Source organism: Pristiophorus japonicus, chromosome 4 (assembly GCF_044704955.1).
Source record: "Pristiophorus japonicus isolate sPriJap1 chromosome 4, sPriJap1.hap1, whole genome shotgun sequence".
Classification (NCBI taxonomy): Eukaryota; Metazoa; Chordata; class Chondrichthyes; family Pristiophoridae; genus Pristiophorus; species Pristiophorus japonicus.
Window position 1 is genome coordinate 132,342,106 of NC_091980.1, and position 23,027 is coordinate 132,365,132.

At 44.6% G+C, this 23,027-nt stretch overlaps 2 protein-coding genes across 2 annotated transcripts; both read right to left on the reverse strand.

Moving 5' to 3' along the window:
- Positions 1-2,757: 2,757 nt before the first annotated feature.
- Positions 2,758-4,533, reverse strand: LOC139262224 (ferritin heavy chain-like). Its single transcript, XM_070877369.1, has 4 exons — positions 4,432-4,533; positions 3,756-3,902; positions 3,263-3,388; positions 2,758-2,913 (listed from the first exon to the last, which is right to left on the reverse strand). The coding sequence occupies exons 1-4, from the start codon at positions 4,531-4,533 to the stop codon at positions 2,758-2,760; spliced, it is 531 nt and encodes a 176-aa protein (XP_070733470.1).
- A 15,120-nt stretch (positions 4,534-19,653) lies between these two features.
- LOC139262225 (ferritin, higher subunit-like) lies at positions 19,654-21,466 on the reverse strand. Its single transcript, XM_070877370.1, has 4 exons — positions 21,365-21,466; positions 20,674-20,820; positions 20,137-20,259; positions 19,654-19,809 (listed from the first exon to the last, which is right to left on the reverse strand). The coding sequence occupies exons 1-4, from the start codon at positions 21,464-21,466 to the stop codon at positions 19,654-19,656; spliced, it is 528 nt and encodes a 175-aa protein (XP_070733471.1).
- Positions 21,467-23,027: the final 1,561 nt, after the last annotated feature.

Consider the following 23,027-nt stretch of genomic DNA (forward strand, 5'->3'; position numbering starts at 1 on the left):
TGAATGAACTAGTGAAAAAACAGGTCCATTGGAAGTTGTCAGAAGAATGCGACACAGCATTCAAGGAGTGTAAAAGCCAATTGGTAGACAGCACCGTGTTAGTTCACTTTAATGTATCTAAGGAGATCAAGCTAGCATGTGACGCTTCTCCACATGGAGTTGAGGCAGTGATCTCTGATGTACTAAATCGTGGCTCAAGCTACGGTGTCCCTGGAGATGGAGCACGCATTATCTGCCGGTACGCTCACGGTCTTCCACGAGAGTTAGGGACCGGAGGGAACAAAATTTTAAACTGATTTGTTTAACGGCCAAAGTTTCATTTGTTTATTTGTCAGTTCTAGTGCCCCCTTTTAACGGGGACGGTCACATGATTTATGGTTTCACTTAAAATAGTTGTACGACATAGTGTGGAGGAGGGACCAATTGCTTTTGCTTCACGCATTCTCAGTGCCAGTGACCGTAATTATGCGCAAATCGAAAGGGAAGATTTGGCATGACTTTTTGGGGTCAAGAATTTCCACAAATACTTGTACGGTCGTAAGTTTACCATCGTTACAGACCATATGCCTCTGACAGCAATCCTCCATCCAAAGTCCCCAGTTCCAACATTAGCTGCAGCCCAAATGCTGAGTTGGGCTTTGATTTTGTCCACATATACATATGATATGGAATACAGACGATCAGCTGATCACAGTAATGCTGATGCTATATCTAGATTGTCTTCCCCATCACAAGTTACGCCCGATAGGGACAAAGTGTTCGATTTTTCATACAACTATTTTAGTTGAAGACAATAATCAAGTGCCCCCTGATTAAAGGGGGGAGGGCATACTCCAAAAAATTTTCAGGTGCCCCCTGGTTCCCCCCCCCCCTCCGCACCAAGGGCACCAAAACACAAATAATTGCCCCCCGGCGAAAAGGGTGGCGGGGGCACTAAAACTGACAAACATAGACAAATTAAACTTTAAGCAATAATAATCAAATTAAAATTTGGTTGCCAGGGTAATGATGCACTCTAGTCCCTCCGGCGCCCACCTCTCACGGAAGGCCGCGAGCGTACCGATGGACATTGCATGCTCCATCTCCAGGGACACCCTGGCTTGGATGTAACCGCGGAGGAGAGGCAGGCAGTCGGGCTGAACGACCCCCTGCCCTGACCAGCTGATGGGCCCCTTGGCCATTCCCAGGAGCAGTCCGACGACGAGGCCTTCCGACCTGCCCACTTCCCTCCGCACAGGGTGTCCAAAGTTCAGGAGTGTGGGACTGAAGTGCAACCAGAATTTGAGGAGCAGCCCTTTCAAATAATGGAACTTGATTTTTCAAACATTGATGAATGCCAGTCACAGTTGGAGAGATTGGAAGAGCAACCAAACGTGACCCAGTTATGTCAAAGGTGTATGATTACATCGCAAATGTCTGGCCAAACCAGGTAACTGACAATGTTATTCATCTATTCTTATTAGGAATGAATTATCAGTCAATAAAGATTGTATCGATAAAGATTAACTAAATTCAGGTCCAAATTATTAGATCTTCATGACCAGCACCTGGGATTGCGCTTGACAAAGTTTTGCACGTAGTTACTTATGGTGGCCAGCTCTAGATAAAAATATAGAGTGCATCGTCAATCAGTGTACAACTTGTCAATCAACAAGCAAGAAACCACCATCAGTACCATTATAGCCATGGAAATGAGCTCTCAGGGTATGGCAAAGGTTTCATATCAAAGTTGCTGAGCTAGAAAGATACCAATCGTGCATTGCAATTGTTAGCCATTCAAAGTGGGTCAAGGTGTTGCCAATGCAGAAAATAGACAGTTTGCAAAGATTATTTTCTTCATTTGGCCTCCCAGCAGAAATTGTGTCCGCTAAGAATTTGCACAATTCACAAGCAAAAATGGTGAGAACCATATTAAAGTTGCACCATACCACCCTGCATCAAATGGTACAGCAGAGCTCAGTACAAATTGCAAAATATGCCCTCATCAAACCAATGTTGGGTCCAAATCCAAAGAAATTAGTTGTCATTGGACCACAAATTTATTAATTTTCTAATTACATATAATACCCCTCATACAACTACTGGTAGAACACCAGCAGAGTTGTTTCTCAAACGACCGCCACAAACCAGATTCACATTGTTAAAACAAAACTTGGCACAACTCTGATTTACTGAGAAATGTTCCGAGTATAAACATGTTACAGCAACTTGGATTTTGTTGCATTGAGTAGTCATTTATGTAACAGCAGAGAGAATGCTCACTGGTGGGAACAGGTTTTATTTTTTTTTTTTGGTTTTGTTTTAAATTCCACTGTCTAGGTCCCAAGCTCTGCTGTTCCCTCTCTAAACCTATTTGAGACACACCCTAAAACCTATCTGACCATGCTTTGTCCCTCAGTCAATAGCTCATATGGCTGTTAATGGTCTGAATACACCCATGAACATTTTAGACCTTGCAACAGTTGTCTGAATATGCGACTTACATGACCATTACACCAGATGAAAAACAAATTGCATAGGACTGAATCCCATAACACTATTGCACAACTCAAGTGTAATTCTTGTCTGATGTAAAACAAGTTAATTGCTTATTTTTCATCCACTCAAAAAGGAGACAAAACCCAGTCCAATGTTGAACAGTTTATTTACATTTCACATCAAGCACCCAGGTCTCACAGCTAGTTGTACAAAGTCAGAAGCTATCATTCCCTACACGATATTTTTAATTATACAAATACTGTACACAATTGCTTGATCTCAGTCACTCTCCCCCAGGGTGTGCTTGTCAAACAGGTACTCTCCCAGGCCATTCTCAGGGGCTCCCAGTCTCTTCAGGTTGGTGGTGTAATCACCAAGCTTCTTGATCATCTTCACTTGTTCATCCAAGTAGTGGGTCTCCAGGAAGTCACACAACTGAAGGAGAACACAGAAACAAGTTATGACAGTAGCAGATATCAAGGAATGTCAGCTTCCCCTTCAGGAATTTGGATTTTAATCCTCTTGAACTGGAGGATAGTCAAGTGGTGCAATTGCAATTGAAGGAATTACTGCATCATTAGATTAAACTTACTGCACAATAGGTGCACAGATCCTGGGACACATTTAACAGTCAGCCAACTTCCCCATCCCTTCCCACACAAAAGCCAATGAGACACTTGCACAAAGCTATTGGGCATGGAGATTTTTAATTAGGCCCAAGCACAGCTCGGTTCCACAACCTCCAACTTACCCAAAAGACAACATTAAATCATTAAGAACTTACATGAGGGTCAGTGCTCCCAGTAGAGAGTTTGTGCAGATCCAGCAAACTCTGGTTCACATTCTTCTCCATCTGCAGAGCTCTCTGCATCGCCACCAGACCATTGCTCCACTCATCCTGCTCTGGTTTCTGGAAAGAAAATTCTACATTGAACATAGAATGGATTAAACAAACATTGTAATGTATTGAAGGAAATTCAGGGTGCAATCAAAAGTCAACTTTACCATGAACCTGCATGTTAACTTAATGGCAATTTTATTTGCTATCACAAACTCTGCAGTTATATTGCTGAGGCAAATAGCTCAGATATATTGAAGTGGAAGCGAATCGAATGATATGCTGATAAAGCAAGGTGGGAGGTTGTTTGTTGGAATATAATCACTGCAAAGACCAGTTTGGCCTGTGATGTAAATTGGAACCAATTGCTTTAGCACATATTGGGAACAATCAGTCTAAGGGGAGCCAGAGACAAGGCCACTCCATTATTAAATCCAACCTTGATGTCAGACAAGATGATCCGTCCTCCACGGTGATTCTGGAATTGCATCAGTTTCTCAGCATGCTCACGTTCCTCATACGACTGCTCCTTGAAGAACTCAGCAAAGTGATCCAGGGCAACATCATCCCGGTCAAAGTAGAAGGACTGCGGAGGGATCAAAAGAGTATTTGGGTGTCGTGTACAGTACATAACTTCAACCTCAATATTTTGCTTTCTTTCAAGGGTCCAAAATCTCACTGAACTGGTATATACTGTCATGGAAACAATTTTTTCATACCCATACCCAACAAAAACTACAGCCTCGTATCAAAGTCTTTTTAAATTTGAGGGAGATGGGACAGAAAGTGTTCCAGATTTCCACCACACTTGCAGGAAATAATACTTTGATTTCGATCTAAACAGGCTAGCTCTAATTTTAAGATTACAACCCCCATTGAAAAGGCAAGGTACGGAAATTCGATGGAGTGATATAGAAGGAGGACACAAATTCTAAATTCCATGCAATGAGTGCAGAATGTATTCCAAATAAACTTCAAAAAGTTCAAAAGCACCCAGGAAAGCAAGTCATTAAGACTCAAGATACTCAGAATAGGTGGGCTGGATACAGCAGAGAATTTAGTAAATTCACATTACATAGTCTCCATTGTGAAGTGGTCTAAAATATAAAACTCACCATAGAGAGATAAACATAGGAGGAATAGAGCTCCATGTTGATCTGCTTGTTGACAGCATCCGCACAGTCCTGGTGATAGTTCTGACGCACTTGAGAAGCCATCTTGATGATTTTTTTTTTTAAAGAAATCGTAACTTTGATCAAACACAAAACTAAGCTTCAACTAAACTCAAACTCCTGTATTTATACTGAAGGATAATCCAAGCGAGGCAGCCTCGATAATGAGTGACATTCCTCATTACCCAATCAGAAGTTGCAGCCTCTCAGAGAACCAATCAAATAAAGGGAGGAGGGGGATGGACTCCCAGAACCAGTCAGATCTTTGAAGAATGAGCATCATTGGCTGACAACTCAATGAGGATCCCAATTGTGCTAACTTTCCTCAAACACAGTTCAAATATCCAGAATCAAAGATTTAATTGGATCCTCTACTCTTTAGGCTAATCAATTCATAGAATCATAGAATGGTTACAGCACAGATGAGGCCCATGCCGACTCGCAGCTGGGCCTACTGCCCTAATTGGGATGATTAAATCAGCTATCGGAAACATTTAAACCATAAGTGCCCCCTTTATAAAGGGGAAATAAACAATAAGTTCCAAATTATGACAAAACTAACATAAAAACCTTCAAAATTTTAATTTTGTTCCCTTTATCCACACTGCACTCCAGTCCCTCTGGTGGCCACTGGTCACAGAAAGCCTCCAGCATACCAGCAGACACAGCATGTTCCCTCTCCAGGGACATGCGGGCACAGACACAGCCGCAGAAGAGAGGCAGGCAGACGGAGAGAACACCCATCGGCCGTGCTCTGCCTGGACCAGTTAATGGCCACCTTGACATCCTCTTTTGTTGGCAAGTCAGCGTCTTTTCAATAATTCTGGATGGTTCTGAGCGTTGGTCATTTGCAGGTATCTGCGGATTTGATGCAACATCCAAACAGATCAGTGAGAGTGCTAAGCAACCGACAGTGGGTCCGGTGAATGGAAAATGCTTGTGATGAATGTGTCAAACACAAGTGCTCAGATACTCCATCACTTCCAAGTTTAGTGAGCACCTGTACACACAGGAGCTCGAATGTGGAGGGGACTGTGGGATGTTCAGTTCTTGTTTTGTTACCATGAAATTGCAGTAACAATGAGATAGACTGTAGTCCAAAAAGAAAGCCTTGCATTTATATAGCGCCATTCATGATCTCAGGATGTTCCAAAGTGCTTTGAGGCCAATGAAGTACTTTTTGAAGCACAGTCACTGTTGTAGGAAATGCAGAGCCAATTTGCACACAGCAAGGTCCCACAAATAGCAATGTGATCATGAACACATAATCTGTTTTCAGTGATGTTGGTTGAGGAATAAATATTGGCCAGGATAACTCCCCTGCTCTTCTTCGATATAGTGCCGTGGGACCATGGGATCTTTTCTGTCCACCTGAGAGGGCAGACGAAGCCTCGGTTCAACATTTCATCCAAAAGATGGCATCTCCAACGGTGCAACATGCCCTCATTTCTGCACTGTAGTATCAGCCGAGATTTTGTGCTCAATTCTCTGGAGTGGCGACTCAAACCCATAATTTGCTGTCTGTGAGATGAGAGTGCTCCCCACTGAGTCCATCTGACTGATCATTGATACTAAAAGTTCTCAGTCACCCAGTCCGCCAATATCTATCTCAATCATGTGTAAAATCTCCACGCTATCCGCTTCCGGGATCCCCAGACGCATCTACCGTGTTGGTGGCTTGTGGCCTAGAACTATTAAGTTTATATTCCCACTGTTGATTTCTCTACCCTAGTCTCATTCTCTTGCATTTCCCACATTAAATGCCATTTTCCAACAGCAGCACACCTATCCAGGTCCCTTTATATTAGGTTTGCCTCACCCCAATTATTAGATTGATGCAAACTTGAAATGAAGGTTAACTGAGTGTGTTTTCTTTAATGTCTTAAATATCTGAGGAGGCACCTATTTACACCAGCACATTCCATGTATTTTACATGAGCTGTGGTAATCTGGTCTATCCGCAGAGGTTAAAGGGCAGGACGTTTGTGTCAAGCTGAAGGGATTGGGAGGATTGTGGGAAGAGAGAGAGAAACAATGTGTGCAGTGTTGGTTGTGTAGACATTGTCCCACTGGTGTGAAGAGAATATCAGTTTTTTCCTGTGTTTGCTAATGATTAATCTCTCTTGATGTTTGACTGTCCATGGGAAAAGCACAAATGGAAAGAGGCGAGGAGAGTGGTGAATGTTTTCTGTTGGAACACGATGTCCAGTAAATATTTCTGAGCTGAGAGTTACTGATGTTTCCACAAATCTGGTCAGGGAAGGATGGTGCTGGGGCTCCATGGATATCTTCCGTTCCTCATCGGATCAGAACACTGTGGGATCAACAGGAAACAACAGGCTAAGAAAGCACATCAAAGGTGGAACACTATTGAAGGAAGAAGTAAGGAAAAGATGGACTGACACGCCTATGTTCATGTGTTACAGGCAAGTTGAGAATAACCTCTGAATTTCAGTATGGACAAAACTCAGATGAAGCTCAAAACACTGTGAGCAAGTCTCCAATTGTTTATCCGATAGATACTTGTCTCTATTATCCAACTCTTCATTAGACCAATAAGTGACAGCTTTGGAAGTTGGGATCTAGTGCAATATTGTTCTAGGCCAATGGGACTCCATGAAGAAAGTATTCAGGAGGTCATGGGGCGCAGAGCAACAACATTCTAGTGAGAGACTAGAAATCAGCGAGGGAGACCTATGGGGGTTCCAAGATTGCAACTGAAACTGGAAGCATTTTGAAGCCTGTAGGGTCCGGGCTGGAACACGTGTTAGAGCTGAGCACAGAGAGAGGCTGGGAAATATAAAACAAGAATGATACAAACAGCAGCAACTTGGGCCAAGTGCTGCAGAGCAAGGGGAAGACAGGCTGAAGAGATGGAGAAAGCAGCCAGGTAACGATAGGAGGAACTACTGCTGATCAAATCTCACCGTGACAATTTGGATTCAGTTTAAAATTTAAAACCAACTGATCAGCGAGGTCAATGCTTCGATGCAGGGGATGTTGGCCTGAGTGAGAACACTGACGTTGGTACGCCTATCCTGCCAATGGATTTGCAGGATCTTGTGGAGTCAACATTGGTGGTACTTCTCCAGTGTTTTGAGGTGCCTGCTCTACATAGTCCATGTCTCTGAGCCATATAGGAGGCGGGTATCACCACTGCTCTGTAGACCATGAGCTTGGTGTCAGGTTTGAGGTCCTGGTCTTCAAACACTCTCTTCCTCAGGCGACCGAAGGCTGCACTGAAGGTGGTGGTGGACCTCGTTGTCGATGTCTGCCCTTGTTGACAGTAGGCTCCCAATGTATGGAAAATGGTCCACATTGTCCAAGGCCTCGTCATGGATTTTAATAACCGGGGGGGCTGTGCTGTGTGGCGAGGACCTTTGTCTTACGGATGTTTAGTTTAAGGCCCATGCTCTCGTATGCCTCGGTGAAGGTGTTGATGATGGCTTGGAGTTTAGCCTCCGAGTGTGCACAGATGTAAGCATCGTCTGTGTACTGTAATTCAGTGACGGAGGATGGGACGACCTTGGATCTGGTCTGGAGGCGGCGGAGGTGGAACAGATTCCCGTTTGTCCTGTAATGTAGCTCCACTCCAGCGCTTTGTGACAGGAAGTTTTTTTTTAAGTGCCTGATTTGTGTTGGTAACACTTTATTAAGTCAATTTAACAACATTTTTAGGGCAGTTCTAATCCTGAGCTGACCGCACTCTAGAAATGTTACAGAATAGTGCAAGACATTTGTCATATATGTAAACTTGTATATATTCTGTACAGCCACCAGACAGCACATCCTCTGGAGTCCCAAGGGATCCCACAATCCCTTGGGAGCACAGATGTTTAAGGAGGCCTCACAGATTGGAGAGGCACTCTGGAGACCTGCAATAAAAGACTCAGGTCACACTTTACTTTGAACTCACAGTGTTCAGTCTGATTCTTTCGCAATGCAAAACAACTGGCGATGAGCTACAGATAGCGAACCCAAAGAGGCAGAGAACAGGGGACATCCTGGAGATATTTTCGGAGGGAGATGATTGTGATGTCTTTGTGGAGTGACATGACCAATATTTCACAGCCAAAGAGCTGGATAGAGAAGAGAACGCTGCCAAACGAAGGGCGATTCTCCTCACCGTCTGTGGGGCACCAACGTATGGCCTCAGGAAAACCTGCTTACTCTAGCGAAACCCACGGAGAAATCATACGATGATTTGTGCACACTGGTCCGGGAGCAGTTGGACCCAATGAAAGCATTCTGATGGCGAGGTACTAGTTTAACACCAACAAAAGGTCTGAAGACCAGAAAGTGGCGAGTTATGTCGCCGAGCTAAGACGCCTTGCAGGACATTGCGCATTTGAAGGACTTTTGGAGCACATGCTCAAAGACTTTGGCCACGAAACCATACTTCACAAACCTTTGACAATAGAGACCTCAACCTTGAGTAAGGCCAGAGCGATAGCCCAGGCGTTCATTGCCATCAGTGACAATACTAAGCAAATTTCTCAGCACATAAGTGCTGCTACAAGTACTGTGAACAAAGTGATGTTGTTTTCTAACCACAACGTACAAGGCAGGTCACACACGCCTGCAGCTGCATGTCCGCAGATGTCTCAGAGTCCACCACCAAGGGTGCTGAATGCAAGGCCATTGACAACTTAATGGCGTTGCGGGGGTGATCATCGTTTCCATTCATGCCGCTTCAAACGGTACGTTTGCAAGAGCAGTGTAACAATGGGACACCTCCAACATATGTGCAGGTGAGCTGCAAATCCTGTTAATCCTGCAAACCACCATGTTGCAGAGGAGGACAGATCCATGGCGGATCACGACGAACCAGAGCCTCAGACCGAGGAGGCAGAGGTACATGGGGTGCACACATTCACCACTACATGTCCCCTGATAATGCGGAATGTTGAACTAAATGGACTCCCGGTGTCAGTGGAGCTGCACACGGGCATGAGCCAGTCCATCATGGGCAAAAAGACTTTCAAAAAATTGTGGTGCAGCAAGGCCTCAAGGTCAGTCTTAAGTCCATTCACACGAAACTAAAAGTTACAAAAAGGAACTGATTCCCGTAATCGGCAATGCTACCATAAAGGTCTCCTACAATGGAGCGGTGCACAAGCTACCACTCTGAGTGGTACCAGGTGATGGTCACATGCTGCTCGGCAGGAGCTGGCTGGGAAAGATACGCTGGAACTGGGACGCCATCCGAGCGCTATCGTCCGCTGATGACACTTCGTGTGCTCAGGTCTTAAACAAGTTCCCTTCGTTTTTCGAACCAGACATCGAGAAATTCCAAGGAGCAAAAGTGCAGATCCACCTAATTCCGGGGCACGACCCATCCATTACAAGGCGAGAGCAGTACCATATATGATGAGAGAAAGGGTAGAGATTGAGCTAGACCGGTTGCAAAGAGAGGGCATCATTTCACCGATCGACTTCAACGAGTGGGCCGGTCCTATTGTCCCAGTTATCAAGGGAGACGGCACCGTTAGAATCTGTGGCAATTACAAAGCAACTATCAATCGTGTATCCCTGCAGGACCGATACCCACTACCAAAGGTCAATGACCTCTTTGCAACGCTGGCGGGAGGAAAGATGTTCACGAAGCTGGATTTGAGTTCAGCCTACATAACGCAGGAACTGGAGGAATCATCGAAGGGCCTCACCTGCATCAACATGCACAAAGGTCTTTTCATGTAGAACAGATGCCCGTGTGGAATTCAATGAGCGGCGGCGATATTCCAGAGAAACATGGAAAGCTTACGCAAGTCGGACCCGCGCGCCGTGGTCTTCCAGGACAATATTTTGGTTACAGGTCGGGACACAGGCGAGCATCTGCAGAACCTGGAGGAGGTTCTTAGTCGACTCAACAGCGTGGGGCTCAGGTTAAAACGCTCGAAGTGCCCTTTCCTGGCCCCTGAAGGGGAGTTCCTGGGGAGGAGGATCGCGGTGTGCATCAGGTCCACCGATTCGAAGATGGAGGCAATTGAGAATGCACCGAGGCCACAGAACGTGACAGAGCTGCGTCGTTTCTAGGACTCCTGAACTATTTTGGTAACTTCTTACCAGGTCTCAGCACACTGTTAGAACCACTGCATGTCTTACTGCATAAAGGGGATGAATGGGCATGGGGCAAAAATCAAGAAAATGCCTTTGTAAAGAAAATTGTTATGCTCAAACAAATTGCTTGTGAGGTATGATCCATGTAAGCATTTGGTACTACCATGTGATACGTCGTCATATGGTGTCGGGTGTGTATTGCAACAAGCTAATGATTTTGGGAAATTGCAAATGGTTGCTTATGCATCCAGGAGTCTGTCGAAGGCTGAGAGAGTCTATAGCATGATTGAAAAAGAAGCATTCGCGTGTGCCTATGGGGTAAAGAAATGCATCAATATCTGTTTGGGCTTAAACTCGAATTGGAAACTGACCATAAATCTCTTATATCCCTGTTTTCGTAGAGTAAGGGGATAAATACTAATGCATCGGCCCGCATCCAGAGATGGGCGCTCACTTTGTCCGTATACAATTATGCCATCCGCCACAGGCCAGGCACAGAAAACTGCACCGATGCTCTCAGTAGGCTGCCATTGCCCACTATGGGGTGGAAATGGGGCAGCCTGCAGATTTAGTCATGGTTATGGAAGCATTTGAGAGTGAGCAATCATCCGCCACTGCTCGGCAGATCAAAACCTGGACAAGCCAGGACACCTTATTGTCCCTAGTCAAAAACTGTATGCTTCACGGGAGCTGGTCCAGTGTCCCAGTGGAAATGCAGGAAGAGATAAAGCCGTTCCACTCACTGGCGCACAGATGAAATATCTATACAGGCAGATTGCCTTCTGTGGGGCAATCAAGTAGTGTTTCCCGAGAAGGGCAGAGACACCTTCATCAGTGACCTCCACAGTACCCATCCAGGCATCATAATGATGAAAGCGATAGCCAGATCCCACGTGTGGTGGCCCGGTATCGATGCTGTCTTAGAGTCCTGCGTGCACAGATGTAATACATGCTCGCAGTTAAGCAATGCACCCAGGGAGGCGCCGCTAAGTTTATGGTCTTGGCCCTCCAAATCGTGGTCTAGTGTACATGTCAATTATGCAGGCCCCTTCTTGGGTAAAATGTTTCTTGTGGTTGTAGATGCGTACTCCAAATGAATTGAATGTGATAAAATGTCGGCTAGCACGTCCGCTGCCACTACTCAAAGCCTGCGGGCCATGTTTGCCAAGCACAGCCTACCCGATGTCCTGGTGAGCGACAATGGGCCATGTTTTGCAAGTGCTGAGTTGAACTGCAACGGGATCCAACATGTCACATTGCCCCATTTAAACTAACGTCCAATGATCAGGCAGAGAGAGCACTGCAAACCATCTAGCAGGTCTTGAAGAGGGTCACGGAAGACTCACCGCAAACTTGCCTATCCCGAATCCTGCTTCGCTACCGCACGAGACCCCATTCACTCACTGGGATCCCAACTGCTGAACTGCTCATGAAAAGAGCACTTAAGACAAGGCTCTCGTTAGTTCACCCTGATCTACATGAACAGGTAGAGAGCAGCCGGCTTCAATAAAGTACATACCATGATACCGCTAATGTGTCACGCGAGATTGAAATCAATGATCCTGTGTTTGTATTGAATTATGGACATGGTCCCAAGTGGCTTCTCGGCACTGTCGTGGACAAAGAGGGGAGCAGGGTGTTTCGGGTCAAACTTTCAAATGGACTCATTCACCGGAAACATTTGGACCAAATCAAACTCAGATTCATGGACTATCCTGAGTAATCCACTTTGTACCCGACCTTTTTTGATCCCCCCCAACATACACACCAGTGGCAACCGACACCACGGTTGGCCACGAAGCAGAACCCATCATACACAGCAGCCCAGCAGGACCCACCAGACCAGGAAGCCCAGCAAGGCCAGCTGCACAGCCGCCCAGCGAGGGCCCAACAGTTGATTCACCAATACCAGCTTTCACTCCGAGATGATCAACCAGGGCAAGAAGTGCCCCAGATCGACTCACCTTGTAAATTGTTACACTGTTCACTTTGGGGAGGAGTGTTGTTATATATGTAAACTTGCATATACTCTGTAGAGCCACCAGAGGACTCATCCCCTGGAGTACCAGGGATCCCATAATCCCTTGAGAACATAGGTATTTAAGGAGGACTTACAGGTTGGAGAGGCACTCTGGAGACCTGCAATGAAAGACCAAGGTCACACTTTACTTTGAGCTCACAGTGTTCAGTCTGACTCTTTCTCCATACATAACAACATTGACCTATTGTGACACCATATTCTAGAATGCTAACACTCATTGAACCATGGGACATTGGGAGGTTAGACATCCCGAGTGTAAGAGACATGAAGCGTACATACCCGACTTTCTTGGATATTTTCTCTTTCCTTGTTTTGGCCTCATTATCCTATGTGGCAGAATATGAGGCGGAAACAGCTGCGCTGTCTATGTAGGGGTAAAGATAGAAACATAGAAAATAGGTGCAGGAGTAGGCCATTCGGCCCGTCGAGCCTGCATCACCATTCAATAAAATCATGGTTGAACATTCACCTCAGTACCCCTTTCCTGCTTTCTCTCTATACACCCTTGATCCCTTTAGCCATAAGGACCATATCTCTTGAATATATCTAATGAACTGGCATCAACAACTCTCTGCGGTAGAAAATTCCACAGATTCACAACTCCCTGAGTGAAGAAGTTTCTCCTCATCTCGATCCTAAATGGCTAACCTCTTATCCTTTGACTGGACCCCTGGTTCTGGACTTCCCCTACATCGGGAACATTCTTCCTTCATCTAACCTGTCCAGTCCCGTCAGAATTATATATGTTTCGATGAGATCCCCTCTCATTCTTCTAAACTCCAGTGAATACAGGCCCAGTCGATCCAGTCTCTCCTCATATGTCAGTCCTACCATCCTGGGAATCTGTCTGGTGTACCTTCGCTGCACTCCCTCAATAGCAAGAATGTCCTTACTCAGATTAAGAGAACAAAACTGAACATAACATTCCAGGTGAGGCCTCACCAAGACCCTGTACAACTGCAGTAAGCCCTCCCTGCTCCAAACCTTAAATCCCCTAGCTATGAATGCCAACATGCCATTTGCGTTCTTCACCGCCTGCTGTACCTGCATGCTCAAAGCAGTCTATGAACTCACACTGAGTGTCGAGAGAAAATGGAGGGTGCAAGTGTCGTCAGAGTAGGCGATGAAGACTGGAGAAAGATGGTTTGGATTTGTTCTTATCCATGATGAGCTTCAAATAATAATATTTGACCGTGGAGAGGGAGAGGTGGACCACCTTGAGGTGAGTGTGCCAAATCTGGCCATGGACAGCAGGCTAAAATCCAGGCTGCATCTCTGAACAGGACATGAATAATTTTGATTTTTAGAAACTTTGAAAATCTACAAACCAGAACCACCTCAAATTTAGGTTTCACACTAATTTCCATGAGGTATGTTTAAACTGGTGGTGATATCCACAACCTGACTCTCCACTGACTGACTGTGGGCACATCCCTCAGTTGCTGCGGCCCTTCATTGCTTGTCCCTCCCTGTATTGTGAATGAATACATTTGGAAGGGGAATTACAATCTGAGCCTCCATACACATATGACTTTGCATTTATTTTGAGTGATGCTAACTGTGTCTTTTAGTTGGAGCAGTGTTACAAATCCACCTGTGTACATTCATCCAAATCCAGATCTCCCCATTGTAAACAGACTGATGGGGGATCTTTGTGTGCAAATTGGCTGCTACAAAACTGAGACTGAACTTCAAAAGAACTTCATCAGCTATGAAGTGCTTTGGGCTGTCCTGAACAAAAGGCAACATATAAATGTAAGATTTGATCAACCTTGGCTCAGTTGCTAACACCCTTGTCCCTGAGTCAGTAGGTAACAGCACAGGGAATCAAAGGATATGGAGATAGGGCGGGAAAGTGCAGTTGACGATCAACCATGACCATATTGAATGTTGGAGCAGGCTCAAGGTGCCATTGGACATGCTCGTGCTCCTAATTATGTTCTTATGTTATTGCATGGAGTGAGGTGAACATTGACCTGATATATTTTGTGATGCGTACGTAACCAGTTAACCATTAGCGCAGTTCTGAGCTCAGAGCGAGGAATACCTGCAGCTGAACCACATCCCTGTGCAGCATGTTAAATTTGTATAGAACCTTGGCTAGACAACACTTGGAGTATTGTGCACAGTGCTGGTCTTCAGAGAATCACAGAATAATAAAGCACAGAAGGAGGCCATTCGCCCCATCGAGTCTGTGCCGGCTTGTTCAATGAGCAATCCAGTTAGTCCAGTTCTTTCCCCATAAACCCTGCAATTATTTCTCCTTCATGTATTTAACTATTTCCCTTTTGAAGGCTACTATTGAATCTGTTTCCACCGCCCTATCAGACAGTGATTCTAAATCCTAATCGCTCGTTGAGTTAACAAGTTTTTCTTCATGTTGCCTCTGGTTCCTTTGCGAATCACATTAATTCCGTGCCCTCTGATTATTGACCCTTCAGCCAATGGAAACATTTTTGTTGATTGGCAAAGTTAAGCGATCCCACAATCAATGGGTCAGATCAAAGCTCTGCAGTCCTGCCACATACAGTTGTGAATAGTGGTAGATCATTAAAGCACTAATGGGAAGAGGAGGCTCCATGAATATCCCCATCCTCAATGATGGCAGAGCCCAGCAAGTGAGTGCAAAAGACAAGGCTGAGTCATTTGCAACCATCTTCTGCAGGAAGTGCCTCATGTATGATCCATCTCAACTTTCTCCTGAGGTCCCCACCATCACAGAAGCCAGTCTTCAGCCAATTCAATTCACTTGACATGATATCAAGCTGAGCACACTGGATACAGCAAAGTGTATGGGCCCCAACAACATCCCGGCTGTCGCGCTGAAGACTTGTGCTCCAGAACTGACTGCAATTCTAGCCAAGCTGTTCCAGTACAGCTCCAACATTGGCAACTAACGACAACATGGAAAACTGCTCAGGTATGTCCTGCCCACAAAAAAAGAAGACAAATCAAATCCAGCCAATTACTGCCCCATCATCTACTCTCAAACATCAGCAAAGTGATGGAAGGTGTCATCGACAGTGTTATCAAATACCACTTACTCACCAATAATCTGTTCACAGATGTTCAGTTTGGGTTCGGCCAGGACCACTCGGCTACAGACCTCATTACAGCCTTGGTCCAAACATGGACAAAAGAGCTGAATTCCAGAGATGAGGTGAGAGTGACTGCCTTTGACATCAAGGCAGCATTTGACTGAGTGTGGCATCATGAAGCCCGGATAAAATTGAAGTCAATGGGAATCAAGGAGGAACCTCTCCCCGGCTGGAGACATACCGATCACAAAGGAAGATGGTTGTGGTTTTTGGAGGTCAATCATCTCAGCCACAGGACATCGCTGCAGGAGATCCTCAGAACAGTGTCCTAGGCCCAATCATCTTCAGATGCTTCATTAATAATCATAAGGTCAGAAGTGGGAATGTTCACTGATCAGTGTTCAGTTCCATTTGCAACTCCTCAGAATATGAAGCAGTCCATGCCCGCATTCAGCAAGACCTGGACAACATTCAGGCTTGGGCTGATACGTGGCAAGTAACATTTGCACCACACAAGTGCCAGGCAATGACTATCTCCAACAAGCGAGAGTCTAAGCACCTGCCCTTGCTTTCAACAGCATTACCATTGCCGAATCTCCTACTATTAATACCTGGAGGTCACCATTGAACAGAAACATAAATGGACGACTCTCATAAATACTGTGGTAACAAGAACGGGTCAGAGGCCGGGTATTCTGCAGCGAGTGTCACATCTCCTGACTCCCCAAAGTCTTTCCACCATCTACAAGGCGCAAGTCAGGAGTGTGATGGAATAATCTGCACTTGCTTGGACGAGTGCAGCTCCAACAACCCTCGAGAAGCTCAACACATCCAGAACAAAGCAGCTCATTTGATTGGCACCCCATCCACCAACTTCAATATTCATTGCCTTCACCATGGCTGCAGTGTGTACCATCTACAAAATTCACTGCTACAACTCACCAAGGCTTCTTTGGCAGCATTTGCCAACCCGTGACCTCCACCAACTAGAAGGACAAGGGCAGCAGGCACATGGGAACACCATCACTTGCAATTTCCCTCACTTGGAAATATATCGCCATTCCTTCATTGGCAATGGGTCAATTTCATGGATCTCCCTCTATAACAGCATTGTGGGAGTACCTTCATCACAAGCACTGCAGCAGCTCAAGAAGGCAGCTCACTACCATCTTGTCAAGTGAAATTAGGGATGGGCAATAAATGCCATCCTTGCCAGCGACATCCACAGCCTGGAAATAATTAAAAAGACATTAACATGGAAAGACTAAAGGAGACAATTTAATTTCACCCAGTGCAGTTCTCAGCAAAGTTCTGAAATCAACTTGTAAACACTGGATTATTGGAGCTTCGGCATCAACAACATTTGAATCCATTCATGGACGAGAAGGGGACAAAGAGATATCCAGTAGGATTGGAAAGGATGATTGCTATTTGGTATGAAACGCACAATTGGCCGAAATACAAATGGATACATTTATGAAGGAGCTGCTAGTATTGGATTTATAAATTGATGGAACAGACATGGCGGGGCGGAGAATGAGGGGTGTGAAAGTTTCAGGAGAAGTATCTATTTGACTTGACAATTTAACTCATTTCGTGAATGATGCATTATTCACTCAATGCATAAATAACCTTTATGCATTTAGTGAAATACATTTACTCATTCCAGGAGGATTATACTTTGTTGGAGTACAGTCTCACACATATTCCTTGCCCAATTCCTTATTCATGTAGGAGCCTAGTCAGTGAGTGTTCACAGGTTAGTCAACCATGATGTGGGGTGGGGGGCATCCCAGAACCTAGCCCAATAGTGTATTCTATGTGGGGTATGATAGAATAGTGATTATGTTACTGGATAAGTAATGCAGAGGCCTGGACTACTGATACAGAGGCAAAATCCCACCACGGGTTCTGCAGAATTTAAATTCAGTTAATTAATGAAATAAATCTGGAATAAAAAGCTACTACAGGTGATCATGGCACTCGTCGATTATCATAAAAACCCATGTGATTCTCTAATCTCCTTTAGGGAAAGAAACCTGCCGTCCTTACCCAGTCTGGCCTATATGTGACTCCAAGCCCACAGCAAAGTGGCTGACTATCAACTGCCCTCTGAAATGGCCCAGCAAGGCATTCAGGGCTACAAGGCGTTTCACCTTCAAGGGCAATTAGAGATGGGCAATAAATGAAGCCTTGAGCTCAGACATTACTGGTCTGTATGGCAGTTACTTGCTTCTTTGCCCACACAGCTCAACAGGAAGTCTATAGCAGCAGTGGTACATTTCGTTACTGAGCTACCCACAGTAATAACTCTGAATGCAAAGAGCACAGCTGCATTTAAGGGGAGGCTAGATAAACACATGAGGGATAAAGGAAGAGAAGGATATGCTGATAGGTCTAGATGAAGTGGAGCATAAACCACAGCATGGACCAGTTGGGCCTGAATGGTCTTTTTCTGTGCTGTGAATTCGATGTCATTCTTAAAACACGGGCACCTGTGAAGTTTTTCAAATCGAGTGAGCTTGAGACTTTGCCAGAAACAGAAAGTTGCCAAACCCATCAGCCGCAAACCCAGGCCGACTCGTGGAATTGTCGCTCATCAATATATGAAATATTGTAACATAGATACCCAAAAAGTGCCTTTGAGAGTTGCAAAGACATTAACGTGGAATGGCTGATGGCACTTTAATTGCAACAAATACAGTTTTCAGCTAAATCCCTAAAACTAACTTTTAAACACTGGATTACTACAGCTGTAGCATTTACATTTGAATCCATTCATAGGGGTGAAGGAGAGAAATGGAGAGCCCTGTGGATTTGGACAGATTAACTGCTATTTGATATGAAATGCACAATGAGTCTAAATACAAATGGATACATTGGGTTGATGAATTGAGGTATTCGGCATTGGGGGCCTGGGGTGAGAGAAATGTTTTTCGAGAGGTGTGTGTTTCACGGCTTGGGCCTTCAATGAAATACATACACTCCTTCCAGAAGGAGATGTGTTGGAGTACAGTTGCACAGGTATTCCTTCAATACCTTACCTAATTACTTATTCATGCGAGCCAAGGTGATGTTGGCAAGTTATTCAGCCATGAGGTAAGATTGAGCAGACATGAATCTGTCCCAGAACCACCACATTTGGGTATCCACTGAAGCTGTGACAGCAAGCTGATGTCACCTGTTGCTTTCCCTCCTCACCCAATTGTAGTCCCCGGGGTTCAATGCACTCAGATATTGCTGGTCTGTACAGTTGTTGCTCTGCATACAAAGCTTAACGGAAAGTCTACAGCAGCAGTGGTGAGTTTTGTTACTGAACAACCCGCAATAATAACTGAACAGAATCTGCAGCAGCTACTGAATTGAACCTGCTAATTCCAGATTCAGTGCAATTATTAAATAGGAAGTAAACCCAGGAGTTTTTCTTCACTATCTGAGGTGAAACTCAATATACTGGGAAACATTCCTTGTGTAACACACATTACAGCAACTTGCATTTTGTTGTATGGAGTTGTTATTTATGTAAGGACTGAGAATGTTCACGAGTGGGAACAGGTATTTTTAATTCAGCTGTCTAGTTCCCACATTTCCTCTAAACCCATTTAAGACTCTCCATAAACTGTACCTCTGACTATGCTTTGACCCTCAGTCAATATCTCATGTGGCTGTTAATGGTCTAAATGTAAATTTTAGACCTTGCAACATGTGTCTTACAATCAACATTACACTGGAGGAAAAACAAATTTCATAGGAGTAAATCCTATAACTGTTGCACAGCTCCATCTAATTGTGGTTTGAAGTAAACCACATTATTTTAATTGAAAAATAAGCAACCTCTCAAATATACAAAGGAGACAAAACCCAGTTCAATATTGAAGAGTTTATTTACAGTTATGTTACATTTCACATCAAGAGCCCAGGTCTCACAGCTCTTTGTACAAAGTCAGAAGCCATCATTCCCTACACGACAGGGATCCGTATTATATAAATACAAGTACTAAACACAATAAGCTTGATCCAGTCAATTCAGTCACTCTCCCCCAGCGTGAGCTTGTCGAAAAGGTACTCTCCCAGGCCATTCTCAGGGGCTCCCAGTCTCTTCAGGTTGGTGATGTGATCTCCAAGCTTCTTGATCATCTTCACTTGTTCATCCAAGTAGTGGGTCTCCAGAAAGTCACACAACTGAAAGAGGGAAACTAGTTATGTCCAGCAGCAGATATCAAGGAATGTCAGCTTCCGCTTGAGAATTTGGATTTTAATCTTTTGAACTGGAGCACATAGAAGTGATGCAATTACTGCATTAGGTGCTCAGATCCTGGGATCACAGACACATTTACTAGTCACGAACCAAAGTAGGCCATCTTTCCCCATCCCTTCTCACACAAAAAATGCATAGGGAGACACCAACTCAAAGCTATTTAGCATGGAGATCTTTTAATTAGCCCCTACAACAGCAAGGTGCCAAAACCACCAACTTAGCCAAAAGCCCACATTAAATTAACAACTTACATGAGGGTCAGTGCTCCCAGAGAGTTTGTGCAGATCCAGCAGACTCTGGTTCACATTCTTCTCCATCTGCAGAGCTCTCTGCATCACCTCCAGACCATTGTTCCACTCATCCTGCTCAGGTTTCTGGAAAGAAAGAAAATTCCAACAGTGCACTTACAATGGATTAAACAAACATTAAAAAAGTATTGAAGGAAATTAGGGGTTCAATCAAAAGTCTACTTTTACCATGAACCTATGTGGGAATATAAAATTGCCATTATGCATTCACAACCACTGGAGTCATATTGATGAGGCAAATAGCATAGATGTGTTTAAGGGGACGCTAGGCAAGTGCATGGGGAGAAAGGAATAGAATGATATGCTGAGAGGGAGAGATGAAGCAAGGTGGGAGGAGGCTCGCTGGAGTATAAACACCAGCAAAGACCAGTTTGGCCAAATGGCCGGTGTTGTAAATTGGAACCATTTGCTGCAGAATGTACTGGGAACAATCAGTCAAAGGGGAGCTAGACAGAAGGCCACTCCTTTATTGAATCCAACCTTGATGTCCGTCAAGATGATCCGTCCTCCACGACGATTCTGGAATTTCATCAGTTTCTCAGCATGTTCACATTCCTCATGTGACTGCTCCTTGAAGAACTCAGCAAAGTGACGCAGGGCAACATCATCCCGGTCAAAGTAGAAGGACTATGGAGACATTTTTTTTTAAAAAGGGAGAAGTAGTTTGGTATTGCATAGCAGACCCATAACCATGTGTACATTACATAAATTCAAATTTTACTTTCTTTCAAGGGTTCAAAGTCACAAACTTGTATGTGCATGGGCAAGGAAACAATGTTTTGATATCCTTACACAATGAAAAGCCACAGCCCAGCATCAAAGCCTTGATTTTTCAGTGGTGGGAGCGGGGGAGAAAGTGTTCCAGATTGGCACCACCCTTGCAGGAAAGAATACTTCCCAACATATCACTCAAATGGTCTAGCTTTAATTTTATTATAGACTCTGAGAAAGTCCATGGAGTGATTTTGAATGAGGATACAAATTCTGAGTTCCATGCATTGAGCACAGAATGTATTCCAAATAAACTTCAACAATAAGCTCAAAGGAGCACAAGAAAGTGAGTTATTAAGATTCAAGATACTCAGAATAGGTGGTCTGGATACAGCACAGAATTTAGTAAACTCAGATTATATAGTCGCCATTGTGAAGTGGTCTAAAATGCAAAACTCACCATGGAGAGATAAACATAGGAGGAATAGAGCTCCATGTTGATCTGCTTGTTGACAGCATCCTCACAGTCCTGGTGGTAGTTCTGACACACTTGAGAAGCCATCTTGATACTTTTTCACAAATCTAACCTTTGTTGTAACAACAAACTGAAATTTAGCCAACCTCAAACTCCTGTATTTATACTGAGGGATAATCCAGGGTGTGGCAGCCTCGATAATGAGTGACGGTCCTCATTACCCAATCAGAAATTGCAGCCTCTCAGAGCACCAATCAACTTAAGGGAGGAGGGGGATGGACTCCCAGAGCCAGTCAGATTTTTGAAGAATGAGCATCATTGGCTGACAACTCAATGAGGATCCCAATTGTCCTAACTTTCAATTGCCTTTTTTTAGTGCTATTTAAGATTAATGACCAATTTTTTAAGCCGAAGCAGCTCCAAAAAAAATCCGAAGTGTCGCCATTTTTCAATTTGAATTTGGCGCCGCGCAGAAAGGCCTTCGCTTCTGTGGGTGGAGCTTATTGATAGCGCCTCAAAACTGAGGCCCTGTTCTGCGCATGCACAAGCATTTGGGTTTCCAGGGTAACGTGTTGTTCTACAGTTTACTCTGAAGCTAACCCGTGCTGATTTTTCCCGTGCCGACCCGCTGAGATTTCCAGCATTTACCGCTTTTGTTCCAGCATCGTGTAAGGGGTTTTCACAGGGTTGTTGTGCCTTGGGTGTCTCTCTCTGGGTTTCTGCCCTCACAGCTTATGCCTGGCCTGTGAGGTACCCTGAGTGCTGCAAGAGCACCCCTGGAGAGACTGTGTCCACAGCTTATGAAGGGGGTTTTGAGACTCGTGCGTCCCCACAGCTTATGCCTAGCTTGTGAGGCACCTGTGAGTGTCAAACACTCCTAACACCTTCTTCCCTAGCCTGTGACACACAGTTGAGTGTTTTCGAGGCGCTCCTAGCTTCCCTTACATGGTTCTGACATAAGACTCATGATCAGGAGATGTAATACAATAGAACTGAGACAAGGTGATTCCAAGAGGAACTTTAGGCTTCCAATTTATTTGACAAGGTGTAACTCAACAAACAGCAATACACCAACAAAACAATCCCCCTAAATCCCACTAAAACGGACCCAACGAAAATCTTTACACCAGTTTAGCAGTACAATGCCCAACCTCCCACCTTTCCTGGCCTAACTGAGTTGGGAATTCTGGGGACCAGAGGTTATACTCACTACTGTGCCTTCCGCAGTCTGGTGGTTTGTTTCTTCTATCTTCGGTGTCTTCGGACACTGGTTTTCCTTCAGTGTCGAGAGGCTTGTGGTTGTGGTTGTTGGATGACGAGGGCAGGAAAAATCATCACTTCTTTTTTCACTACGTCAGAAACCCCTTTTTTATCGCCAGATTATTCAGTCCGCCTCTCCTGCTGAAGTCGATTCTTCTCATTGGTGGACTTTTTGATTTTGAAAAATGCAGCAGTTTTCGATTTTTAGTTTTTTTTTTCCACTGATCTTAACCTACTCAAGGTTTGAGTGGGTGTTGATTGCATTGGCGTCATGTAACCATTGTGCTAGTCTGACCTGAGCCAGATATTTCTATGCCTGATGAAAAAGGTGTTGGAATATGTATGTGGCATTGTTTAAATGCTAATGTTTTCAAGGGGCGAGTTTCGA